Here is a 26,920-nt window from a genome sequence, read left to right on the forward strand (position 1 = left end):
CTTCTCAGAGGGGGGATTGAAGCCAGGGGACAAAAGGACAGTCAGTATAGGTAATGAATGATTGGGTCAGGAAGATGGGGGGTCTATTTGAAAGGAAATAGAATGCTAATACCTGCAGAGCTCTTCCACCCCCTCCAACCTATTGCCAAGGTTACCTGCCTCCAGGGAATTGTTCCTCCCAACAAGGAGTTTTAATGCAGTACCTCCTGGGCAGTTCTCTTCCTGCCTTTCTGTTGAGATAAGGAAAGGCACTCTGGAAAGGGCTCCTTTCCCACTTTTTGGCTACATGGGCAAGATAAGAGAAGGGGGCATGAGAAGAAAGGATAAAAGGGGCAGGATACCCCTACTTCCACAGGTACCAGCATTGGACCCCTCCTCTACAGAGAACTTTCTCTATTTATTTAGTCTAGTCTTTAAATAAAACTTTTTGTTCTTGCCTCAGCATTTCTGGGGTGTTCAATCTTCAAATCAGGGGAACGGACATGGATGATGATTCTCAACATCAGTATCATCTCTGGCTTTAATACTGAGTAAAGACAACAGAGAGAACAAGGAATGAACAATCCCAGTGGTGGAGTGGTTAGTGATAGAGTGGTAACTGGGTAGTTAGGATTTGGGGAATGAATATTAAGGAGTCAGCTTTAAACATATTATGAATGAGATATCAGTAGGTAGACGTGGGCATGTTGAGTAGGCAGTTGAAATTATGAGTCTGGAGAGGTCTGTTAAAGATTTGGATAGTATTTGATGTCCAGGTGTGAATGAGATCACCAAATGTAGGTATGGGCAAAAAAGTGAGGAGGTATGAGGACCATGATTTGAGGTGTGCCTCAGTTTTGGAAGATGAGGAGAAGCCAACTGGTAAGCAGTGCCCAGTGGGTAGGACAAGGAACCAAGTAACCTACAGGGCATTTGAAGTAAGTTAGAACAAAGTATTTGGAAGAAATAAAGAAGGAAAGAATAACTGTTTATAAGATGCACTCAAGTTAGCCAAGAAATTGGACAATGAGAATTGCCTAGTAGCTTCTTAAATGTGAATGCCATTCATTAATGAGATAAGAACCATTTTCATAAGACTGGTAGGAGTTAAGCCCTAAAGAGAATTAGGTTTTTAAAGGGAAAAAAAAAATGAGAGGAAAGAGTTTGGAGTCACTGAGAATGTATCATGCTATTGTATCAAAAGAAATGAGGGATGGAGGTAGCAGATGGGGATTAATTACTCCTTTTTTTTTTTTTTCAAGAGAACAACTCAAGTTTTGAAACTGAAGAGAATGATTCAGTTGAGAAGAAACAAATGGTGAAGCAGAAGAAAGAGCTCCTGAAGTGGCATTTTTGAGTAGTGAGATAGAATGAGTGGTTCAAAGTGTCTTACTGAGGAATGGACCCTCCATAGAACAGGAAAGCCAGAGTTGTGGGTACAGATATTGGGAGGTAGGCAAATGTGATGTTGCTGAGAGATTGGGTGGGAAACAGTACACCCAGAAGGAATGATTGAAGAAAGAGTAGGCAAGAAAAAAGAGACCTACAAGAGATAGGGAAGCAGTCTGGGCTAAACAGGAACAAGATGTTTCTACTCCTAAAATGAAAGGGCAAGGAGAAGTGGCTTCAGAACTTGTGAAACCTGTATGTGGAAGAAAGAGGGCTATGTCAGAAGCGGTTTTGCTAAGGAAAACAGGTAAAATAGAAGGGAGAAGGCAAAAGAATCATCATCCTGACCTCTTTCCCTTACCACCCTTCCTCTAATGGTCCCTTCCATTTGCAGAACCCAATCATGGAAAAGGGAGCCTGGTTAATACAGGACACTGGACATCAGCCTTCTTGGGTACCAAGCAAGGTGAAAATCTCTATAGACTTAAAGGGGAAAAGAACCACCAGTTAAGTAGGCTTCCTGCTCATGCAATACTACAAAAGCATAGAAAGGGCTTTAAAATACACTCAGTATCGATAGAAAACAGGGTATTTTCAGGACCACCAAAAGTTGTAGGCTCCTATTCTTCTACTGCTGAGGGCTTCTAGGCCAGCAGGAGTGATCATACACATAGCACAGGGACAGTCCTGAAGATGATCTTTAAGGAGTGTATTAGGCCAAGCATCAGATGCTACTACTTAGGTAGCTTTTTCCTTCTAATGATGGTTCCTTTTAAGTTTTTCCATTGAACAAATGATTCTAAAAGCAAAGAATGGTGACTTAACTTTTAGGGAAAAAAAATTCTCTTAAGCCATTTTTACTTAAAATGTAGCCAAGTTTGCATTCTCCGTACTATCTGTATTGCTTTAACTCCAAAATTTCTTTCAACAGATTTAGATAAATCAGGTACTCACTTGCTGTCTTGTGTCTCCTAAGGGTATATATTTCACTGTTTTTCTGGCAAAAGCTACAGAGGTCCCCAGATTCCACTATCACTGTTCCACTATTGCTGGTTGTTAAATAATTTCCAGCACCCCTAAGGTTAATATAGTGATTGAACCTGGAGTGGTGGTGTGCGCATCTCTTCAGTGACTTGGGAGACTGAGGCAGAAAGATTGCAAGTTCAAAGCCAGCCTCAGCACTTAACAATTTACTGAGGCCCTCTCTCAAAATAAAAAACAAAAAATGACTGGGAAAATGGTTCAGTGGCTGTGCAACCCTAGCTAAAAAAAAAAAAAAAAAAAAAAGTGCTCCACTATGCAAAGGACAACATGATCTTTACTAAATTGCTCAATATTTTAGCACTTTAGTTTTCCCATCAGCAAAATGAACCAATCCCATAAGATGATTAAACAACCTAAGTATGAAACAGTTCATGTGGAAGACAACTATTTAATATAATTAACTAGGACAAGACACTTAAGGAAGTCATTTGACATTATCTGATAAACCAGAATTTTATCCAAAGACCTTAGCCAATCCCAAATTCACACATACTATGATGGCATTATTTTCCTCCTAAAGATGAAGTTCATCATTAGCATTCTTCATGTTCTCTTTAAGTCTTTAATAATTGGAAATATCTGTGATCAGAGATATAGGTTCATACGTGTATGTCTAAATCTATTTGGTTCTCAAGTTTAGGTAGAAGCTGGGCATGGTGGCATACACCTATAATCCCCGCAAATTAGCGTGAGGCAGAAGGATCCCAAGTTCAAGGTCAGTCTCTTCAACTTAGATCCTATTTCAAAAAGAAAAAAAAAAGGGACTGGAAGGGGGACAGCGGGGAAGTAGCTAAAAATGTAGCTCAGTGTAAAGCACCTCTGGGTTTTATCCCTCAATACCACACACCAAAAAAAAAAAAAAAAAAAAGGAAAAAAAGAAAGATCTTGAGCTTCCCCAACCTCTACACCACTTTGCAGAAGTGGACTGCCCTTCCTCCCAACCTTAAAAAATATATATCTCCCATGTCCCATCTGTTCTTAGGAAGCTACTTGAAGATACACCCTAGCCAGAGGGGGAGGACATCTAAGATACAAGATCTAGGAAATAGGAAACAGAATCCAAAACAGAAGAAATAATTCCCAAGTTGACAGTAGAGAAGATTTTAGAAGACAGCTGTACACCAGCCATAGAAGGCAGACGTCCAGACTGGACACTGCAGACTGCTTCAGGAGTGATTTTACAAAATGAATGGACCTGAAAGAATGTTATTAGGTCTGAATATAATACAGAAGTTATTCATTTAGCTGGTTGAAAGCCAAGCAAAGCCAATTGTTAATTCAAGGAAATGAAAACATAGTAATGTAGTATATTATCACTTAGTAATCAGGTTACATAACCTAAATAAATGTAAATATATTCTAAGTGTAACCATAGTCAAAAAGGAAACTCTGGAATATAATATGTTGAGAGCAGAAAGGGGGATAAGCAGAGAATGCATAATGTTGAGAAGAGAGAAGGGTTATATTAGGAAGCCAAGAAACAATGCCCTAAAACTGAAAAATCAAGTAAAAGTAATATAAGCATATTATCTGGAGATATAGTTGTAAGTCACAAAAAAAGTCAGAAGTTGTAGTACTTTAGGAAAAAACTTACAGATTTGATTTTTCAAACTATGTACATGTACAACTTTGATTTAAAAAAATAATAGGAAAATCAAATCTGGAGAAAAACAGATAATCTAGCACTGTCAGGCTCATAAAAACTCCATAACGAGTATTAATTATTTTATTATCATAATGACAAGACAAATGGTTTTTCATATCACCATTACACTCATGCTAGGGATAACAGTACTTTCTGTATTATAAATGCTACTTGATCTTTTTTAAACACATTACTTATTATGCTTGGAATAAATGAGCATGCTTAATAAAATAAAAAATATTATAAAACATTCCAAGATTTTTAATTAACAAAAGTACCAATTTTTATACAGTTTACATACCACTTTCAATGTTAGTAATAGAAACAATGAAATTATTTGATATTTAACAATAAGACTAACTTCCCAAGACATGCACTACAACCATATAATAGATTCTGTCATCAATATGATGGTCTTGGCATTTTAATATATTATGTTCACATTTTAAATTAAGTCCTATTAACTAAAATAAAAACAGATTGAAGACAATGAACAAGAGGATCATTAAAAAAAGGAATTCAAATAACCAGTAATGTTTATCAACATCATTTGTAATGAAAGAAATACAAATTTTAAAAAATGACACAACATTCTTCAGGTATACTGACAAAGAGTAAATGCGGGGGAGGGGGAGATAAAAGATAATACCTACAGTTGACCAGGGAGTATACAGATAGGCATGGTCACACATACACTACTAAATGGAAGTGTAAACTGGATAGCTTTTCTGAAGAACAATATGCAAATACTTACCAAAGCTCTAAAAATATTTAAGCCCTTTCAGTCAGACACTCCAGTTCTAAAAACTTTCTTAAAAGACATAATTAAGCATGTGCCTCAAAATGTACTAGGGCATTCACTGCACCACTTACAGTAACATAATGTAGACAATCAAAATGCCTAACACAAAAGAAAATAAGTACATTATGGCACATATTTCTTACGCCAGACAGTGGGGCTTCACCTCAATGCCATAATCCCAAACCTCCTGTAGCTTTTTCTTTCCCAACAGAATCTACTTCTAACAGAGGCAAAAAATGTCAGATGCTAGCTTTCTCTATGACCAAATCTGAGTTGATGGAAAATGAGAGGAAATAATTTGGAGGCTATTAGGAGAAATATTCCGCACCATAAAATAAATGTTACAGGAAAAATGGTCTTTCCTGCCTTGCAGATGCAATTTTAGGAAGATATAAAACTAGAAGTCATAGCATTATGCTGGGGAATGAGATGAGCTTAAGGCAAAATCAATAAATTGAGGGCAAAAAAAAAAAAATTCTTAATGAAACCTCTGACATTTATTATATGTTATATAATAAATATCCTTGGTTACTTAAGCCATTTGGACAATGTTACCTCTAGTCAAAAGCATCTTAACTGATATTAGTCATAGAAGAGAGTACTTTAGAACCACTAAAAGTTTATGTAACAGAGGTATTGTAAACAGTTTAAAAAACTTACAAAACAGTGTGTTCCCATTTTAAAAAAAAGTTAACATGGATTCAATGGCCAAGAAAAGTCTGGAAAGAGAACTCAGAGTTTAAAGAGTAGCTTATCTATGAAAGATGGGATCCTAATGTTTCCTTTTTCCATATTTTTTTCTACAATGAACATGTAAATTCTTCCAGCCTTTTTCTATCAATTCAATGCAATTTCAGACAGGAAGAGGTAAACATATTGTACCAGAAGTCTGCTTTTTGAATAGTAAAAGTTTTCAGTTTAAAAAAAAAAAAAAAAAAGTTTTTGTGAAATAAAACTTGATCAGGCATTGATTTTTTTTTTTCTGAGAATATGGAAGATTACAATTTTCATTTCCCTTTATTACGTAGGGAATCATATCATGACTTTGTACCATTTCGAATTGGAATTTCTTCTGTGAAGCAAAAACAGTCCCAAAATGAAGGATCTTCAGGTGTCATGGGAACAGCAGATGATATTAAATCATTAAAGGTAAGAATAGTAAACTGCCTCTGGGTTGGTATAGAATCATCTTGGGATGAAACCTAAAAGGAAAAAATTAGATTTTAAAATATTTAATGTTTTTAATATTTAATATTTTAAATATTAATGTTTTAAAATAATTAGATTACCTACTGTAATTATTACTGTATAGTAATCATATGAACAACTTTATAATTATAAAAATAAGACCAAATTATATCTTCAGTAGATTACAGTATGACTGTAAAATTTTTAGAATATTTTTACTCCTTGTATTAGTACTGAAAATGTACCCAATTTAAAAAAGAGAAAACTTTTTTGTATTTAATGATAACCTGGTTGTTTAAAATTTCTTGAGCCCCGCATCCAGAAAGACTCATTCAGTAGACAGGAATTTAAAAGAATCTCAAAATCTGCAATTTTAACAAGCAGAGTTAGGCCCAAGGCAAACTTTTGAAAGCTACTACTCTAGAGTGAGGATCTGGGATCTGATAAAACTGTTACTAAGTATACAGATGTAATGTTACTTTAGGAAATTACTATTCTGCAATACAGACTTTGTTCAGGACACAACCCAATATAGATCTTTCATGTTCTATACATTCTAGTACAGGTTGAGCATTTTTATTCTTAATTCAAAAAATTTTTAAAAAGCCAACATGCTACAAAATCTAAAACTGAGTGCCATTATGATACCACAAATGGAAAATTTCATATCTGACTCTCATGTGACAGGTCACAGCAATTAGAGGTACATTAAAAATATTATCTATATCTATATAAAATTACCTATAGGCTATGAGGTGTATATGAAACAAATGAATCATTATTTATTATTATTTAGTATTTTAATATGTCTAAGTAAATATTCCAAAATTTAAAAAAAATCCCAAACACTTCTGATCTCAAGCCTTTCAGATAAGGGCTACTTAATCTGTATAAATAGCATTTGGGTTTTGTAAAGTACAGTATAATTATGTATAGCTGTGCTGTAATATGGTTTTGATTTTCAACTTTATAGATAGGGAAATTGAGGCTCCTAAAGATCAAACAATTTTCCCAAGCTTACCACACAGGTTAAAATAGTAGACTTGTGTAGAACCTAGACTTTCCATTATGCCATTGCTGGATAGGCTCTAACCAGGGAAAAGTAGTACTGAATATGTAGATATTATAAAAACGATAAGGCTGTATAAAAACATGATACCCACAGGGAGTTATGAAGCTGAGACTTGAGATCATTAGGACAGGTAGCCTAGGTCAATAACAGGTATTAATTTTAACATGCTATCCTTAAAAAAAATCTATGTAGAATTTTAACACTTTGATTAATCTATCAAAGGCATGGTGTGTGTTCTGAGTTATTTTTCTAGAAGAGAAGCTATACAGAAAATTGATTGTTCTACATTTAATTACCCAGATTCATTAAAAATAATGGAGTGCATATAGCTTTGATTATAACATTATCTTAAACAAATTACTTTGGCAGAACCACAACTAAGCTGCAGTTTTTAATCCTAATTTTTTCCCTCTCTCACTTACTAGGTAACAGCCTCAGAAATATATGTCTCACATGTTTGACACTGAAACTTTGGAATAATTTAGAATATTACTTTAAAAGTGGAGGAGGTTCAATTGCAAGATAATCCTATTACTTACCAACCTTCAATTCAGTACCCTTTTTATTCAACACGGCCCCAATTCATAAGGAAATAAATTTCTATTTATATGACCAAGATAATGATTATAGTGAATTTCTACAAAAATATGAATGCTATGATAATACTACCAACATTTTTTCCCATAATATTTAAATATATTTGAAAATGAAGAAGCAGGTAACATACGCTTTCAAAAAGTTTCTGTGACACAGACTTACACATAATCTCAAACCTGATGTAAGGCATATTAACTATTTCCATTAAAAAGATGGGAGGACAGATTAAACATTAATTCATACTTTGAAGAAAAAAAAAAAAAATCTTACATCCTCGTGTCTAGATCCATTGGGTTTCCTAAGAGCTACTGCAACAAAATGGTGTTCATCTATTTTGCTTTCCTGAAAAATAAAAGGGAAAGAGACATGGATTATAACATATGTAAATCTAGATATCATTTTGTTTACATTTTATGTATCCCATTCTTTTTACATACAAAGATACACAAACACACATGTATTCCTCTAGGAACGAACTTATAGGCAAATGAGACCATGTCTTCTTAGCCTTTGTCTTTTATAATAACAACATTTTAAATACAAACCCCATGGCTTTCCACTTTAAAAGAATGTTGAAAATTTTTGGTTTTATGTTTCTTAATTAGATTTAGATCAAGTACACACTAGTTATCTGCCCTTTAGTATGGGTTGGGGCTGTAGCTCATTGGCAAAGTGCTTGCCTACCATGTGTGAGGCACTGTGTTCAATCCTTAGCACCGCATAAAAATAAACAAATATAATACAGGCATTCTATCCATCTATAACCACCAATTTTAAAAAAAATAAATAATAATAATAAAAAAAGAAATCAAGTTGCAATGTTGGTTTGTAAGCAGTTAGTTACTTATATAATACAGCATATGGAAAACCAATGTGGAAATTTATAGGTAAGATTTAAGAAATAGGAAACTATCATCAGAAGTAATACTTGGAGACCTTTCACCTTTCATCCTCCTTCATATTTTCACACCTTAAAAAATCCAAATTAGCAAAAAATAAAAATTCAAGAAGAATGAAATTAAGACGATATAATTAAAGAGGAAAAATAAATAAGACTAAGAACGAGAAGATTCAGTAAATCAAACATCAAAAAATATGCAGGCTACAAAGCCTGCTTTTTCTTTACAAAAAAACTAATTTGAATGTATAGATTTAAAAATACCTAAGATTAATTTTCAGAAATTTAGCAAATGACACAGTTCTTATACAGATGGAATATTTTAATAAATAAACATCATGCTTAACATATATGTATGAAAGTTGGGCACTAAAGACTGTTACTAATTGATGTATTATTTCTAACAGTATGAGATACTAACAGAAAATATCATTCTATCATGACCCCAAGGAAAAATATTTTCCATTAAACTAAGAAATTTTAAGCTCACAATATTTACTTAAGTATTATAAAAAAATTACTCTATATATCAGTAATAGCACATTATAATATACAGAAATGTTTTCGGAAAAACACTCCGGTCAGCAACTGTACTTCCTGTATGTAAGGCAAGTACCATAGATAACTGTGGGCAATAACCAGTTCTTATTCCACCTATCAGCTAAAATACCAAGATACCCTGCTCATTTTATCTATATAAGTTGTTACAAGCCAAAATTCAGTGAGATTAATTTCAAAATGAGGCTTCACTCTGTCTACTCAAACCTTATCAGTGCAATATAAAAGTAAAACAGCTGTATTATAACTGATGCCCCAGTTATCAAACTGTCATGTACCTCATTGTTACATGTGGAGTTCTAATAATGTTAGCTATTTATATACAATAAATATTAGAATGAAATCTCTATGAGGTTAGGAAATTTATATGAAATCCTTTCTGGTTGAGAAAGTGCCTTTAATAAATGTGCCTTTAATAAATTAAGATGAAAAAAGAAAAAAAAAAAATTTAAAGCAGCAAGCTACCCTAGCCAGTACATTCAATGCTGTAGAACATAAGACTTAAGTTTAATTTTTAAGACTTTCTAAATTTCAAGAATTCTCTTGTCATTTTTTTGCCATATATATATATATATATATATATATCATTCTATATCTTTTTATATCTTTATATAGATATAGCATTCTATATCTCAAATTTACTAAATTTACTGTGAACACCAAAATCCCCCTAAAATTTCCACCAAAAGAAAAGAAATCTTTTCAGGAAATAGTTTAACATTGGTTTAAAAGATGAATCTGCTTCAGTAAAATGATAGGTCATTTTCTTCATGTGCGTTCTCTTACAAAGTTAAAAAAAAAAAAAAATTAGCTACAACTTAAAACATTCTCATTTTACCTTTATTCCCAAAGGTAAAAGGTTGAAAAACGTATCGATAAATTCTGACACATTTCTACTTGATAAGTCCTTCCTTTGCAAAAGAATATAACCTCATCATTTCAAACATTTTGTTGTTCATTTTCCTGTAGAATGTTTGATTTTTCCAGGTATGAATATTCAATATATTTGAATAAGTGACCTGCCTTCGGAGAGCATTAAGAAATTAAAACAATTACATAGCTATAGATTATGAGGTAAAATGTTGTATATTATAGGTAAACAAATATAAAACGTATAGTCTTAAAGAAGACTTAATTTTGTTAAAGAAGGCATTAAGGTCAGGGGAGTCATGGAATTGGTATTAGCAATCAGAAAAGAAAAGGGGAGGGGACATTCAAGGAATACCAGGTTGTGATTTAGCTGTGATGACTAAAGAAGGTAGACAAAGCAAAAGTGTATTATCTTTTAAAATACAGGATCCAAAGTAAAATTTACTCTTTAACTGACAGAATCCCTATCTACTGAAGCAGTTTTTGATATAGATCTCTTTCTCAAAATACTTTTGCCCTTGGAATTCTGATACTACTTTTATTTTATATCCTATTATTTTGGCCATTTTTTCCTAGTCTATGCCACATTCCACTTTTAAATATTAGTATTCTCAGAGTTCTGTCCCAGGTTTTTCTCTTTTCTAACTTAGATAATCTCATTGCTTCAACTTGAGTTTCTCTTCCTAGATTCAATTTATAGCTACTACTTAGGCAATGTCATAACTTCAACTTCAAATCCCATGGCTTCAAATACCCATATATTAATGATTATTGTTTGTTTGTTTGTTTTTTTCTGGTCCCAGCCCTTCATTCTATTTGCCCACTTGACATTTTCACTTGGATGTCTCAGTGGCATCTCAAACTTAACATTTAATTTGTTTTTATAACATTCTGTATCTCAATAGGTAGTCCTCTGAAGTCAAAGCACTGCTCACATCATCTTTGATACCTCCCTTCCTTAACCACCACATACATCAATCTGATGTTACCACTCCATACAACACCTATCAAATTCTCTTGAGAAAATTCAAAAACACCTCCTATCTTATCCATTCATCACCAAACCCTGGGGAACTAACCTCTGTATCTAAATTTCTTACCTCAAATGCCCATTCTTTTTCTTCCTCTCCATCCAGGAACAAACGTGTTTCTTTATAAACTTCGCCTATATCCAAGTTTAATGGAGATATATCAAATTCAAGCCGCTGCAATTCAAATCCCAGTCCAACACCAATAGCTTTTATGAAGCTTTCCTTCAGCGCCTAAGATACAGACAGGCATCCATTTCTTAAAATGAGTATTCAGAATATAAAACTTTCCATAAAATGTACAGGACCAGTACCATATGAATTTCTACTTCTGTACCATGTTATTGTATGCGATTTTTAAGAAAATTTTCCTTTCTAGTAGCATAGAAATAAATCATGCCTATAAACTTAAGCTAAATCACTTAAACTCTGCATCCATTCTCTCTTGCGTGAACTGTGACAACAACACTTTCACTGGTTTGTTACAAGAATTAACTTATTAAGAGCTTGAAATGGTATCTTCCAGCATGTAGTAAATATTATGGATTTGTTAAACAATAGTCATGCATATGAATTTCTTCAAGACAGAAAACATTTTATTTTATTTTTTTTTGAGAGAGAGAGAGAATTTTAATATTTATTTTTTTATTTTTCGGCGGACACAACATCTTTTGTTTTTTTGTATGTGGTGCTAAGGATCGAACCTGGGCCGCAAGCATGCCAGGCGAGCGCGCTACTGCTTGAGCCACATCCCCGGCCCAGAAAACATTTTAAATGGTAATGGAATACAATGAATTTTTGTTTTAAAAGTACCTTCTAAATTAGTGTTAAATTTTCTCAACATAAATCATCATGTAATACTATATGTGTTAAAATCCAAAGTTCTCAAGCAATCACACATTTACTTCCAAAGGACTTTTACTCCCATTTTTAGTGATAATAGAATCATTACAGATTTCTCTTTTCAAAGTTAGAAAAAATTTATACCCAATTCCTATAAAACATATCCAGCTGAGTCCATTCATCCTTAAAGCTTCTGATTGTTTCCCATTCTTTGTTGGTAAACTTTCTTTTCATAATATGAAAGAACTCTGGAATTGAACCTCGACCTGTGAAGTAAGAAAATACAGAATTAAAAAATTAGCTGTTCTATTAAAAAAAAAAAAAAAAAGCTGCTCAGTAGAGCAGCTAAAATCTGTTAAAGTCAGCATAGAAAAAGAACACTACAAGGCAACCCATCCAGTCACAGTAATCTTAAACTAAGTACCAGTCAATCAAATTGAGCTGGGAATTAAGAGAATAACATGCCATGTCAAGCAGAGCATAGCCTAGAAACTGAGGCACAGTTAAGCAGGAATCAGTGAAATTGGAAATTATTAAATAATTAAGAATAAAAACTACATGGCTGTACCAAAAGATGTTCCAAAAACTCAGATTTTTAGCATCTAGCTAAACAGGAGAAAAAAAGGAATCAATTATTTTCTTGTAATTTGCTGTAAATCAGAAAAAAAAAAAAAACTAAACATTGTTCTTTTAAGTCATTACTGTGACTAGAAAATTAATACACTCTTATTTCCTTCAAAATAACTGTGTTCTTGTCTTTTTGGTACTGGGGATTGAACCCAGGGGTGCTTGACCTCTGAGTCATATCCCCAGCCCTTTTTATTTTTTATTGGGAGACAGGGTCTCACTAAGTTGCTGAGGATCTCGCTAAATTGTTAATGCTGACTTTGAACTAGCAATCCCCCTGCCTCAGCCTCCTGAGCTGTTGGGGAGGTGTGTACCACCATACCCAGCAGATTTTCTTTTCTTTTATAGATATAATGGTAAAATAAGTTCATATTAAAATCTGAAACATATCTTTAGCGCCCACATTCCAAAGACAATATACTCCACAGCATTCTAAAAATCAGTGATAATTAAAGAACACAACTCAAAGGGCTTGCTTCCTACAACTAAGGGCTAAGGTAAAAACTTTTTGAAGGAAGTCCCTCCACAAATTCTGTCAAAACAGAAATGTCTCCAAAATGTGACATTTCTATTCCTGTTAACTACAACTCTTTAAGTGATAGCTGCTACTATATTTTCCATGAGCATCTCTTATGGAAAGAATTATGTCTGGAAAAAAGATGTTGACTCCCCCTATTAATGCATTCCTGGCATATATATCACTAATGCATCCTTTGAGAATCCAACAATTAAATTCATTATTATTATTCACTGAAAACATATGAGTTCTAGATGCTGATAATAACATGATGAGTAATCATACCTTTCCCATAGTTAACTCAAGGGCAGAAAAATATTAAAAGCCAGTTCTCTCACAAAACTCTAATTCCCACACTGCTCTCAATTAAAGAGTCAAAATAATTTGCTCATTTAGCCAGGAAGTGTTTCTGATTATCCTAAAATGATAAGTAGTACTTAGATAAGACAAAGATTCTTGTTCTTTTTCAAGCACTGAAATATTAAACTGTGAGTTTAACAGTTCTATCACAAGGGATTCTACCCTTTTAGGGCCCTGGATCATTCTTATAGTCTGATGATTACTTTTCAACACCTTATGGAAACAACTAGAAGCTCCTCAATAAAAACTGTATTGATCAGGGCCACATCACTGGCACATGCTGGATCAACAAATAACATACTAAAGACTACCTTAAAGAAAAGAAAGCAAGCCTTCAAAATAACTGAAGTAAATCTGATTTTTAAATACTGGGAGCACATAAATGATAAATTGTTTCCTTTAAATGGTTTCTAGTATAAGTAATAACAATAGGAGAAATAGCTTAACTTGAATTTGGAAAATAACATTTGTGTATTTTGAGTGGAACTATAGTTTTAATATAATATTATAATACAGTAGTTTTAATATAAAACTATAATTTTAATATAATACAATCCAAAACTCCATAATTTAAAAAAGATGTGTCCATTGTCATCTATAGTGTCATTTTGTTTGTTGGTTTCTCCAAGTTTTCATTTTATAACCTCTAAGAAACTGATTTCTAACTAAATGTGATAAGGCAATGAAGGAAAAATTTAAATATGTATGCTTATAAAAAACGATTAACATAAAAGGCAATCTGGCACAATCACTAGGAAGCAATCACAGAACTCATTACTTAAGGCTAAAAAAGTAACCAACGACTGCATTTTCATATACTTTTGAGAGCATCTTATCTAATCCACAAGAAATTTGACAGCAACAGGAAAAGGTCATTTTGTGAATATTCAGCCAAAGCACAACAGCGCCACACTGTGGTATTACGGGGGAAATATGTAATTGGTGAAGTCTGTTAATCCCATAGCTTACTTAAGAAATTGGAATAAAAACAACCATTAGGAAATACCACTAGAAAAGTAAATTTGTCCCTTAATCTATTAGCAAAATTATTGGACAAAAGCTGACAAATCGTCCTATTAATACTATTACACATTCATGGCTATTACAATTTTCTACTTAATCATCCTATTCAACATTTAAGAATTCAGAAAGGACATACATATGTAAGAAAGACGAACAAGTGGAAACCAGAGGTACTACTACCAGTTATGTTTAGAAACCTTGATCTTCCATCTTAGACCAATATTAAGCAGACAGTACTAGATATTAACTAAAATGTTCTGCAACATTAAGCAACTAAAAGTCTTTTTTGTTTTCTTTTTTTTGTGGGGGGTGTCCCAGGGATTGAACTCAGGGGTGTTCAAACACTGAGCCACATCCCCAGCCCTATTTTGTATTTTATTTAGACACAGGGTTTTGCTGAGTTGCTTAGAACCTCACTTTTGCTGAGGCTGGCTTTGAACTCATGATCCTCCTGCCTCAGTCTCCAGAGCCACCAGGATACAGGCATACACCACCATACCCAGCTCTAAAAAGTTCATTTTAAACATAGTAATAACCTACAACGAATCATTCAGTCAATACCCTTGGCTACTATTGCAAGCCTATGACAAAAATTCCTGATAGTACCAGAATCTCGAATCTCCCCTACGTCATTTTCTCAAAAATTAACTCATCAATATGTATGTATAAACAGCACCTCAGTTAAGGCTCACCATTCTTCTTAAACAGACCAGCAAGATGAGTGATATCCACTTGTGGGTTTGCTTATAGCAAAATTTTGTTATACAGACTACATACGAGAAATTCTAATGAGTTTCATTTTTTAAAGTATGATTACATAGGACTGGGATTGTGGTTCAGTGGTAGAGCGCTTGTTTAGCACATATGAGGCGGCACTGGGTTCGATTCTCAGCACCACATAAAAATAAATAAAATAAAGGTATTGTCCATCTACAACTAAAAAAAAATTTAAAAATATGATTACATATAGTCTTGCTTCTATGAGAAGTGTCAAGTGTTCTAATATGTATACACTAATGCTTCACTTACTACCTCACCTATCAAGTTTATTGAGATACAAAACCAAAAACAAAAAATGTGATTATACTTTCATAAATTCTATACAAAAAGCCTCTTGTATGTTATTGACAAAGGATTTTTAAGTTCTCAATATGTAAAGTACAGCAGAAAAAAGACTAGATTGCAATATGATATCCTTGACTTGAGACACTGCAATATGATATCCTTGACTTGAGACTAACACTAAGTAGCAAACTTCAGTTGCTCTTCTGTGTATTTATTTGAATGTATATATATTAATATATACCGGTTGGCAAGAAACAGGCCAACAAAGCTAGAACCATGAGGCTGGGAATATTATCCTTCAACAAAGGTCTTTCATAAGCAAGGAAGAGGGCCCAGGAAAAGCAGGTGGGACCACCTAGGAGCCTACATACAAAGTAAGCAGCTGTTATTTTCAGTTCTTGAAACATAATGGAATTTATTTTCCCTCCTGAATTTCAAACTTGTTTGCAAACCATGATCCATCCCCCTTTTCTCAACTTCTCCATTTTGAAATGGAAACTTTTTCTTATGCTTCTCCCACCATTGTATTTTAGATGACTTGTTTTCTAGTTTCACAGGTTCACAGATGGGAGATGAATTTTGACCCATGATGGATCATATCTAATTTGTATGATTCAGATTATGAAATCTTCAACTTTTTGAGTTGATAAGTTAGATGAGATTTTGGATGTAGAGCTAATATGGGTTTGAGTTAAACCTAAGGGATGCTGGGAGGGGGTGAATTGATTTTGTATGTAGAACGGATATAAACTTGGGGTAGAATACGCACAGGATGAACTTTACTGGGTTGACAAGCATTTCCAAAACTTACATCCACTCAAAACTACAGAATGTGACTAGATTTGCAAAAAACTTCCGCAAATGTAATCAAATCAAGATGAGGTCATACCTAAGATGAGACCTGAATCCAATGACAGGTTACCTTAAAGGAAGACAAACTGATTATACAAAGAAGAGAAGGAAGAAGGCTACTTGAAGGTGGAGGCAGAAAATGGAATGAAGCACTAAAAACTAGGAAGAGACAAGGAAGGATTCTTTCCTGGAACCTATAGAGGGAGCATGGCTCTGTTGACAACCTGACTGATCTAAAGCCTTTCAGAACTGTTAATAATTTCTTATTGTTTTAAATCACTGAGTTTGTGGTACTGTGCTAGGTAGCTCTAGGAAACCAGTATATACATGTATACAATTTCAAGGATTAAGTAAACAGTCTTATGAGTTTAACTGTTATCTCTCTGGAGTCAAATGTTCAAATATTTTCCATCATTTCTTTCTCATATTTATTTATTATGTATAGGGACAAAGAGTTGAATAGATTAAAGAATAAACATATAAACTACCTGGAAATACCAAGTACTTAATAAAGATAAGTTTTTAAGGTTCTTGTGGTAGCTGTTATTGCTAAATGTATATAAATGTGTGCACACACAAACATATTCCCTTTTGTCAACTGTTTTATCAAGTCCTTCGTGCATTCACCAAATAAGACTTATTTGATTTTCTCATCAAAACTTAAAAGCATATTAAATATTAATATCAACCTTTGTCTGTTATATTTGCCACAAATAGATCCCTAGGTTTGTAAAGTGTGATTTAATATGAAATCACATCAGTTGACTTGTGGTTTTTTTTCTTATTCTTCTAAGCTAAAACGTCATCCTTTTTTCAGAAGTGTGATCAAATATACAATTCTTCTGTGTTCTTATAATTGTTATTAGAACATAACTTTAATTAATTTTGTTGTAAGGTGTGTGAGGCAGGCATCTATTTAATGGCTTCCTGATGAACTACAATTTTTCTTTTTGATGGCTTTGTAAATTACATCCAATACGATGATGTTTCCCAACATTATGCTAACAATCAACTGGAAAAATCGTTCTTACTTGTACTCTAAAATTCTGGCTAGGTAGATCTAGGGCACTTTCAAGGAAGCTGCATTTTCAATACACATCTTACCTGATTTTGATATACCAACAATCTTATAAATATAATTATATGGTCCTATTACTATTATAGAAGAGAAATCTGAGACTATTAGTTTATTGTTTGGAGGCTGATAGGGCTATTCCAACCCCTGCCCCCAAAACTTAATCCTGATACTATTCTTTTTTTCGGAGGGGGAGGTGTAAAATATACATAATTCTGCCCGTTTTTTAAGTATATAGTTCAGTAGCATTTAGTGCTTTGACAATGCTGTGGAATAATTAACACCACTTATCTCCAGAACTTTTTATTCTTTGATCTGAAACTTCACCTAATCTCAAATTTTTTCCAGTTTTCAATAAAAAATATTTCATTTTCATTTCTTATCCATTTAATCTGTTATCTTCTTCAAAAATATGCATTTTTATATGCTGAAATCTCTGTGTTTAAGCCTCTTTATTTCCTAATTCATTTCCTTTTAATTCTGGAAATGTTTCCAAGGTCTGTCATATCTAAACAGATTCTATTTTCACCAATAACTTCTTATTGGAAGATAAAAGATTTTGCAGAGGAAAGGTTGTAGTTTTTGCTTGAATTTAGTAATGAAGACTGATTTTCTTCTAAAATTAAAAAAAGTTCATGGAGCTTTTATGGGAGACAAAAAGACATTTCTTTTAAAGTACTTTGGTCTCTGAAATTTCTTCTTCTAACTTTCTGAGTTTAAAAAAATTATTTTAGGGCATGTGTTTTTAAGAAATAGGATATTACTATATTTTTTTGGTGATAAGATTTTGTAAATTAACAATGCATATTATAATTCCCTTCAGATTAACAGACCCCCCACACACACTGGAAACTTAACTCGGGGGCTCTTTACCACAGCCCCTTTTATTTTTTATTTTCAGACAGCATCTTACTTACGTCATATAGGGTCTTGCTAAGTTGCTGAGGCCAGCCTCAAACTTACTTGTAATTCTCCTACCTCAGTTTCCTGAGTAACTGGGGTTACAAGTGTGCATCAACATAATAGCCTAATTCATTATTTTACATAATAGTCTGTTAAATTCATGTCCCACGATTTGCTTAACCAATTTCTATTAATAGCCTTCAGATATTATTCTCATATACAAATATCATTATGGATATAGCCCGATGTATTTTTCTATTTTTGGATAGAATATCAGAAACAAATACTAAATCAAAAGGCTTATGTATTTTTTTAATATTTATTTTTTAGTGATAGATGGACACAATTATCTTTTTTATTTTATGTGTTGCTGAGGATCAAACCCAGGGCCTCACGCATGCTAGGCAGGCGCTCTACCTCTGAGCCACAACTCCAGCCTTGCATTTTTAACTAATATTTTTCCAAAAAAGCTGTACCAATTTTTATTTCTTCCATATATATATGACTATTCTTTACCAACATCCTCCATTGTACCAGGTATTTTCTCCATAGTTTGCAAATCTTATTAGTACCTCATTCTTACTCTTCATTACTTTATTTTGTCCTAAAATTGTAACTTTTTAAACATTTAATCTTTAATTCCTCCAAAATTTGTGTACACAGTATTATATTTGGATGGCTTAACCAATTTTACCAGCATCATTTAATAATCCTTTATCCACTAAATTAAAATATTATGCATATATAACAGGCTCTTTTCCTTAACTCTCCTAGTTGTCTATTATTTTGCTAATACCCTACTCTTTTGTTTACAAGGCCTACTATAAGATTTGTAAAAAATGGTAAGGCAAGGTCCCTTATCATTGTATTTCTCGTATTGTTAGACATTAGATTTTTTGCAAGAACTTTATATTTATTTAAATTCAGTTTCACAGAATTTTTCATAATTTCATATTTGCAAATCCTTAAATAGGTATCAGTAAAATCTCAGATTGAGAGGTCATGTACTATAGAACGCAGGTTGAACATATGGACTTCTACTTTTTAGCTAAGTCACCTAAGTCTACCTCTGAGCCACACTCCCAGCCCTGTAAACTTTAATATTATTTAATGTTAAATCTGTAGATTTGATATTCTGAATGTGTGCTATGTACTAGACACTATGCCAGGCACTAAGTATACTGTACTAAAAATGACAAAACAAGCACGATTTCTGAAGTCATCTAATGAGCAAGATAATAATGAAATAATTGTCTGAATCTTTTTTATAAAATAATAACAACAGTATTATGCCCTGGACTTAAGGTAAAGAAATAATACATATAAGGCATTTAACAAAATATCATACTCAATAAATACTAGTTCCACACACAATTCCTATGAACAGTAGAAAAGATTCACCCCCGTAACCTAGGGTGGGCAAAACATGCAAGTAGAAACTTGGTTTTCCAATAAGGAATTCAGAATACGAAGAGAATGTGACTCTTTACAAATCCTAAGTCTAACCTTTAAAAAAAAAAAAAAGTGTTTTAACTAAACATATCCTGCAAAATGCAAGTTTGGAAGACTGTACATCATCCTAGAAAAAAAAATGATAATGGAATATGTTATAGTAGCAGCAAAGTTGAAAACTGAATCTGAGAGGAATACAAATGGACAAAGGAAACAGCTAAACAGACTGGTAAGGAAGAAGTCTCAAAGGAAGAACCATTTTTATCATAACTTACCAATAAGAGTAGTTTGTATTCTAACAAGAATCTAACAGCATGAACAGTCTTTCATTTTGATTATATACCCCCCCCCCCCACTTTTATTTCCAAATAACATCAGGAATATTTTCAGAGAAATTAAGGAGAGAGGGACCCTAAAGTCTTTTCAACCATTTGTACATTTAATAAATATATTTGGTATTTTGAATGGGTACTATGTGCTAGACACTATGCCATGCCAGGCACTAAGCATACTGTAGTGAAAATGACAAAATAAGCACAATTTCTGAAGTCATCTAATGAGCAAGATAATAATAAAATAATTGTCATAATTATAAATGAAAAAGGCCTACAAAGGAAAAAAGATGAAGTGTCAAGAAAGTCCTTTCTGAGGAGAAATACTGGCTACTTCTCATTCCTCAAATCTCAAGTGTCAAGAAAACAGTAGGGAGAACACAGGCAGAGGGACCAGTTCTTTTGCAATGACCCCAAAATAGGAAAAAATTTACAACATTGAAAGTAAAAAAAAGAGACGGGTGTGGTCAGAAAATTGTCATCAAAAAGAGCAGATAAAAACTATAGAAAGGTCTGCAAATGAAGAGCCAGATGAAAACAAGAAAAGAGAGTCATGTTAAAGAGCTTGGATTTTATCCTATATGCAATGAGGACCAACTTCAAAGAATTTTAAGAAAATTGAAGAACGTATTTCAAATGTCTGTTTTATTCCACAGCAAGACTGTAGTGACTGGGTGAGGATGAAAGTGAAAAGGGAGAAACCAATTAGGAAATTATTTAAATAGAGCAGTGGACAGGGTATCATAGAAAGAGACAAGATATAGGCTCTATCACCTTCCCAGTTATCATATAATACCAATTCTTAATTATTCCTGCTGCAATTAAATTTATACTTATTATTTAACAGCTGCTCTAGACATAATTCCATAGGACCATCACCTCAACTTCACTTTTTTTTTTTTGGCTCAGGGGATTGAACCCTGGGCCTTGTGCATGTGAGGCAAACACTCTACCAACTGAGCTATATCCCTATCCTCCCACAGGACCATCATTTCAAATTACTGAAGTTAAAATTAGTACCGTATCCCAAAATATTTTTGTTATTTTGTCCAGTCAACTAATAATCTGCAAATTTAATTAAAAAACAAAAACATGAACACAGGGAAAATAATTCTAGTTTGTTTTACAAACTTAAATAATAAATTTTATACTGTAATCTTGCCTTACTTTGTAAATATGGTAATAAAACTGCACAAATCATAAAAGTCTACTTACTTAAACTTAAATTACTAATACCTTTAATGGTAGGGTTAAGTTACAAAACAAAGGAAAAACCTGACAAGGAAGATATCATTCTTCTCAGAGTTAAAAATGTACTGAGAGGCTGGGGTTGTGGCTCAGTGGTAGAGCACTCACCTAGCATGTGTGAGGCACTGAGTTCAATCCACAGCACCACATAAAGATAAATAAATAAAGGTATTACATCCATCTACAACTAAAAAAAAGTATTAAGAAAAAATGTACCTCACTGGCAACTATATATGCTAGGGTGCCCGATCTCCTACAAACCATCATCTCTGGACATTTATTTACTGATTGGATATTTACTGAGTGTTCAGTGAGTACTAGTTACTTTTGTTATCAAGCTGCCTTGTTACCTTCTTCATTAAGGAGAGAATAAAGTTGGTTACAGTAACCTCCTTAATAGTGTGCATACCTAGAAGGAAGAAACTCAGAATTTCCTAGATCTGTCATTATATCCTCTCCAGCTCTACCAGGGCAGCAATGGCAGAATCAGGAGATGGATGGGAAAGAGCCACACATAGCAGAAATGTTTACTGGGATAAGGAAAAAGACTCCTAAATTCCTTTAGGAGGCTTACCTTCAGACACAGAAGAGTGTTAACAGAACTGGAGCTTTCAATATACTAATAAGCTTCCCCTGCCAAAAGCTGACTGTCTCTTCTTGATAGTTGACAGTCTAGTAACAATGTCCAGTACAAAGTACAGTACTTCCCTTGTTGCTATCCTAAGTTTTTCTTTCATCACTTATCAAGACTCTTAGGAACATCTCTTGATCAATTCCCTCATTCTGATAAATAGAGCAATTGAAATGAATCTCCACTGAAGCAAACCCCTATCTACTTCCGTCCCTCTTTAAGAAATCATGCTGAATCCATTTCTACTTCAGAAACTAGTAACATAGTAATAACATTAGTGACAACTGGAAACTCTCTCTTTCCCTTTGTGTCTCTGGACATAGCAGCTTTTTGACAATGAAATAATCTTAAGAAAAACAAATAAAATAATAAATAATAAAAATAATAATGAATAATAATCTTAAGGAATAGGTCAACATATTGTTATTAGTCAAAATCAACCAAAAAAGCTACAAGGGAACGAAAGGTCAAATGAAACATTAATTGGAAACTGAATCTCCAATTTCTGTTCAACTATCTTCCAATCATCTATTAAAAGCTTGAATTAGTAATTCTTTATTTACCCAGTATTGACCATAAGCCAATCCTGCATATCAAGTCAATTAGTAATAAAATCTGTTCCTCATAGGCATCATTTCCTGGCAGATATATCATCTTGCTGGGCCAATCACCACTGTGTAGTTTTGCAAATCGCATTCTAAAGATTAATGGCCTCTCCACTAATTTCTGATTTTAAGAAAAGCTCATGTAAGGACAGTTCAAAGGTATAAAAACATATGGTCTTATCCCCATTATTACTCTGAATCCTCTACAGCAGTGGTCCCTTAATAATGAACTTTCTATGCCTCTGAATACCTCAGAACTATGGAAGTGGATTTTTGCCCTTGTGGGACTGGATTGGTTATGTCAAGAGCAGGATGTTTTGAAGTAAGGGTGCTTCTGTTTTCTTCTTTTCACATGCACCCTTCCACTTTCCACCACTAATTCAAATTGCACAAGCACAAGGCCCTTGCCAGTGGCTTCTCTTATTCTTGGTTTTCCCAAGCTTTAGAACCATGAGTCAAAATAAACCTCTTTTTAAATAAACCATCTGGTCTCAGGTATTCTGTCAGAGCAACAGAAATCAAACTAAGACACTGAGAAAAACAGACATGTCCACATTCATACAAAATGTAACTACCAATTTGAGGTTTATACCTTATGTTTCATCATGGAATCTATGTCAAGATCCTGTTTCATAATCACTAGCAGAGCCACCTGAGATGGTGGATAAGCAGGAGAGAGTCCTGTTGGGCAATTCCAAGATAAAGATAATCAAAGCAAAAGTGAGATGAAATTCACAACCATACTCTGAAGCCGAAATTATAGCACCACAGTGCTTATTTATTCATATCACAAATATTTATTGAGCACTATTATGTACTAGGCAAGGTATTAAGAAGATATGATAGTGATCAAACTCTGTTGTAGTTAATAAGGTTTTGGCTCTCATGTAGCTTAAAAGCACCAAAGGAAAGAAACTCTATCATCCTGATGAATAATTATAATAGGACAAAGAAAACATATTTTATGACTGCCTATAACAAAAGAACCTATTTGAGAGTGAAAGTTCATAAACGTTTCCTTAAAGGTAAGGTTAAATCTAACCAGTAAATAAGAGTAACCTATGTAGAAATGGGGGTGAGGAATAAGGTTAATATAAGCCTTCTAGATCAAGAGAACCACATAAACAAATATCCTAAGGTGGAGACAGTACGTAGATTAGGCAGTTGTACAAATATGAATTTATGAAGTTGTGAGTTCTCCTATCAGTAGTTTTCTTCTTAACCTATTATCTTCTAATGAAAATAATGGAATGTTTATCATAGGACAGTTGAGAGAATTCAAAGAATATATGTAAAGAACTTAGTGAAATGCTGCCTCACATAGTAACTACTCACTTAATATCAATGATGCTAATGATTATAGAGTAGTAGCTGAGAACCTGCACACAGTACATATTAAAAGTGCCTGAGGCTGAGCATGCCTTAATCCCAGCTGCTCAAGAGGCTGTCAGGAGGATCATGAGTTCAAAGTCAGCCTCAGCAATTTAGCAAGGCCCTAAGCAACTCAGTGAAACCCTGTCTCTAATAAAAAAGCTAGTATGGGGCTCAGTATTTAAGTGCCTCTGGATTCAATCCCCAGTACCCCCCCCAAAAAAGAAGAAAAACTTTAAAAAAAAAAAAAAAGTGCCTGAGTTTACTCAACCCCAGTTTACTCAGCAGCTCCTGAAGCTACTGATAACAACTTTCTAGGGCAATATACAAGAAACAAATATTTCAATAGGGCCTACTCATCATTTTTACTTATATAAATGTGCTAAACAAAGAATTATATTTATATATAACACAAATATGTCATCTCCACCTAAGAACTACAATATTTTACCACTGAGACTATTCTTTTAAATAAACTAACAATTTTACTGATGAACTCTGGAAAATGCTTAAGTGAAACAGTTGATGTATAATTCAAAAAGAAAATAATTTCACTTTGCTTCTAAGCAAAGTATTACATGGATCCCCAGTAATGGAGAATGTATTCTTTTAGTAGAAGTTTGTTAACATAAAAGGAAATACATCCTTTTCATGTATATACTCTCTCTTCGCGTATTAGATCCATTTTTTCCTAAACTTAAATATCTGATACATTTCCCGGACTGCTGGATTACTCAACAATTAAGAGCTGAGACATCAAAATACTTCACTTCTATACCACAAAAATGCAACATTACCTGGAAAACTAGTCTTCATTATATCAATTCCAACTTGTAGCTCAGGTTCAGCAGCAAGCACTGCATAGTCCCCTTGATGAGAGATGTTAAAGTTGAAATTAGGGTAAGGATTCAATGAGTCCTTTGCAAGGACTGGTTTTCCTTTTGCAGTTCTTTGCAAACGGATATGATTCCAAGGGATATTCAATTTCTCTGCAACTAATTTCCTTATCATCAGACGACCAGCCTGTTAAGTACATAAAACATTTGATATGTATTGATGTCTTCTAAACATTATTGATGTCTTCTAAACATTAGGCATAAAATATACATTTTTGTGGCTTCTGAAATTTTCAAGTTTTGGAAGTATATAAATATTAAAATATGATGCACTGCTATCAAGTAATTATTATGTAGATAGAAGAATACCATTTTGCTTAGCAATTTCTTCCCTTACCCCACAAGCAACATTAACAGCAGGTATCAATCCAGACTTCTCTTTAAGTATTTAAATATATGTACTTCTACATGTTTTTGCTAACTCTTGCTATATAAACACATATAAAATCATACTATGCAGTATCCTACAACTTACTAACTTTTTAAGTACTGGGGATTATTTCATGTCTATCCGTATCAGTCCAGTATGTAGCATACTTCATAGTATTGAGGTTCCATAGAGTATTGGCCATTCCCCTATTACTGAACATGTTAGGTTATTATGAATATTGTAGATTTGCTGTTATAAAATTCCAAACCAAGCAACCCTCCTCTATCTACATTCGTACATATATGCAAGTATTTCCAGATTCTATGCATTGATCATTCAGCTTCAAAAATTAGTAAGGCATAACCTATCTTGTTCCAGTCTCACACTTCCTTTATTAAGAAAAAAAAAAATACACACACACGAGTATGACAGGTTTAAAATATTTTTTAAAACTCCTTCAGGACTTTTTCCTTCATCAATTTCAACACTGACTGCAGGACTTTCAAATTCACTGTTTCCAGTTTCTTACAAATTATTAAAAATATTCACCAATTTGCCCTCATAAAAGAATCAACTAACTGGCCCATATTTCAGTATTTAAATATTGAGACATTTTCAAGAAACGAATGTCTATGAAGTGATGGTAATTAAAGGTTGCTTAAACTATGCTACACAGTAATTTATTTTGAAATCTAATTTGCCATATTTTGCTATAAAAATACAAACATAATTAAAAAACATAATACATCTATTACAAATACTGTTCCCCAAGATTGCATCCTCCCTGGACTTCAGTTTCATTGATAAACGGACGACTGGCCTAGGCCTCTTACAGTCCCATGGTACACAAGGATACAAGCAGGCTAAGTCGTATTGTCAATACTTTCTGAGCATGTGCAAGATGCCCCTGGGACACTGGTGGGCTATGTAAAAGGCAGATTAGCATGGCCTATGAATCCAGCAAAGAAAAAAAAATACAATTTGCTACCACGTAAAAGATACATACAGTAACAATTAACTACAGTAAAAAAAAAAAACCACTATTACTCTGTAGGTTTTCCCTACACTTATTTTATGATTTGGTGGGGGTCTCTATTTTCAATTGCATGGGGGAGGAGCTAATTTTTACTGCGATCGAGGCCTCCCAGGAGGTTACAAAGACTTGAGAGACCAGGCCGAGAGCCTGACCGAGACCCCGCAGCGCCGACCACTCTTACCCGGGACGGTCTACAAGTGTTCTAGAGCTCAAAGATCCACGTTACGGAGGGAGGATGGTCTCCACAGCCCAAGCCAACCCACCTCCCCCAACATCTGCTTTCTCGGCTTTAAATACCAAAGACCTGTACTACCATGGCTGCCTTAGCGTCCCGGGCAAAGACGAACTGGCCAATGCGCTCCTTCTCCTCTGGCTGGATCGATCGCACCGCCAGCAGCCATTCTGCACGGCTCGGCAGCCAAGTGCCACAGGAAAAGGCCCAACGCACGCCCTCCATGGATGGCACCAAGCAGAACCGTTTGGCTGGGAAAACCATACACTGAACACGGGTTTCACCGCCACCTCGGGCCTGATGGCGCGGACGCTAGCGTGGCCACACCCCCTTCTTCTCGGCGTCTGTGCGTAGAAGGCGGGGCGCCGTGCGGCGTCAACTCGCACGTAGCTCTCCCAGAGCGTTCCCTGCC

At 34.0% G+C, this 26,920-nt stretch overlaps 1 protein-coding gene across 1 annotated transcript; it reads right to left on the minus strand.

Annotated features, from left to right (window-relative positions):
* Positions 1 to 4,124: 4,124 nt before the first annotated feature.
* On the minus strand, positions 4,125 to 26,850 carry Aasdhppt (aminoadipate-semialdehyde dehydrogenase-phosphopantetheinyl transferase). Its single transcript, XM_046466453.2, has 6 exons — positions 26,590 to 26,850; positions 24,772 to 24,997; positions 12,058 to 12,179; positions 11,143 to 11,304; positions 7,987 to 8,058; positions 4,125 to 6,061 (listed from the first exon to the last, which is right to left on the minus strand). The coding sequence occupies exons 1-6, from the start codon at positions 26,770 to 26,772 to the stop codon at positions 5,897 to 5,899; spliced, it is 930 nt and encodes a 309-aa protein (XP_046322409.1). The 5' UTR covers positions 26,773 to 26,850; the 3' UTR covers positions 4,125 to 5,896.
* Positions 26,851 to 26,920: the final 70 nt, after the last annotated feature.

Source organism: Marmota monax, unplaced genomic scaffold (assembly GCF_021218885.2).
Source record: "Marmota monax isolate L192 unplaced genomic scaffold, Marmota_monax_Labrador192_F-V1.1 WCK01_AAM20220418_F8-fsc00045, whole genome shotgun sequence".
Taxonomy (NCBI): domain Eukaryota; kingdom Metazoa; phylum Chordata; class Mammalia; order Rodentia; family Sciuridae; genus Marmota; species Marmota monax.

Coding starts and splice junctions, on each gene's coding strand:
- Aasdhppt (XM_046466453.2), bottom strand. CDS start 26,772: ATGGTTTTCCCAGCCAAACGGTTCTGCTTGGTGCCATCCATGGAGGGC. Junction 12,180..24,771: donor AATGAAGACTAGTTTTCCAG/GTAATGTTGCAT, acceptor CTTACTTCACAG/GTCGAGGTTCAATTCCAGAG. Junction 6,062..7,986: donor ATGGATCTAGACACGAGGAT/GTAAGATTTTTT, acceptor TTTTCCTTTTAG/GTTTCATCCCAAGATGATTC.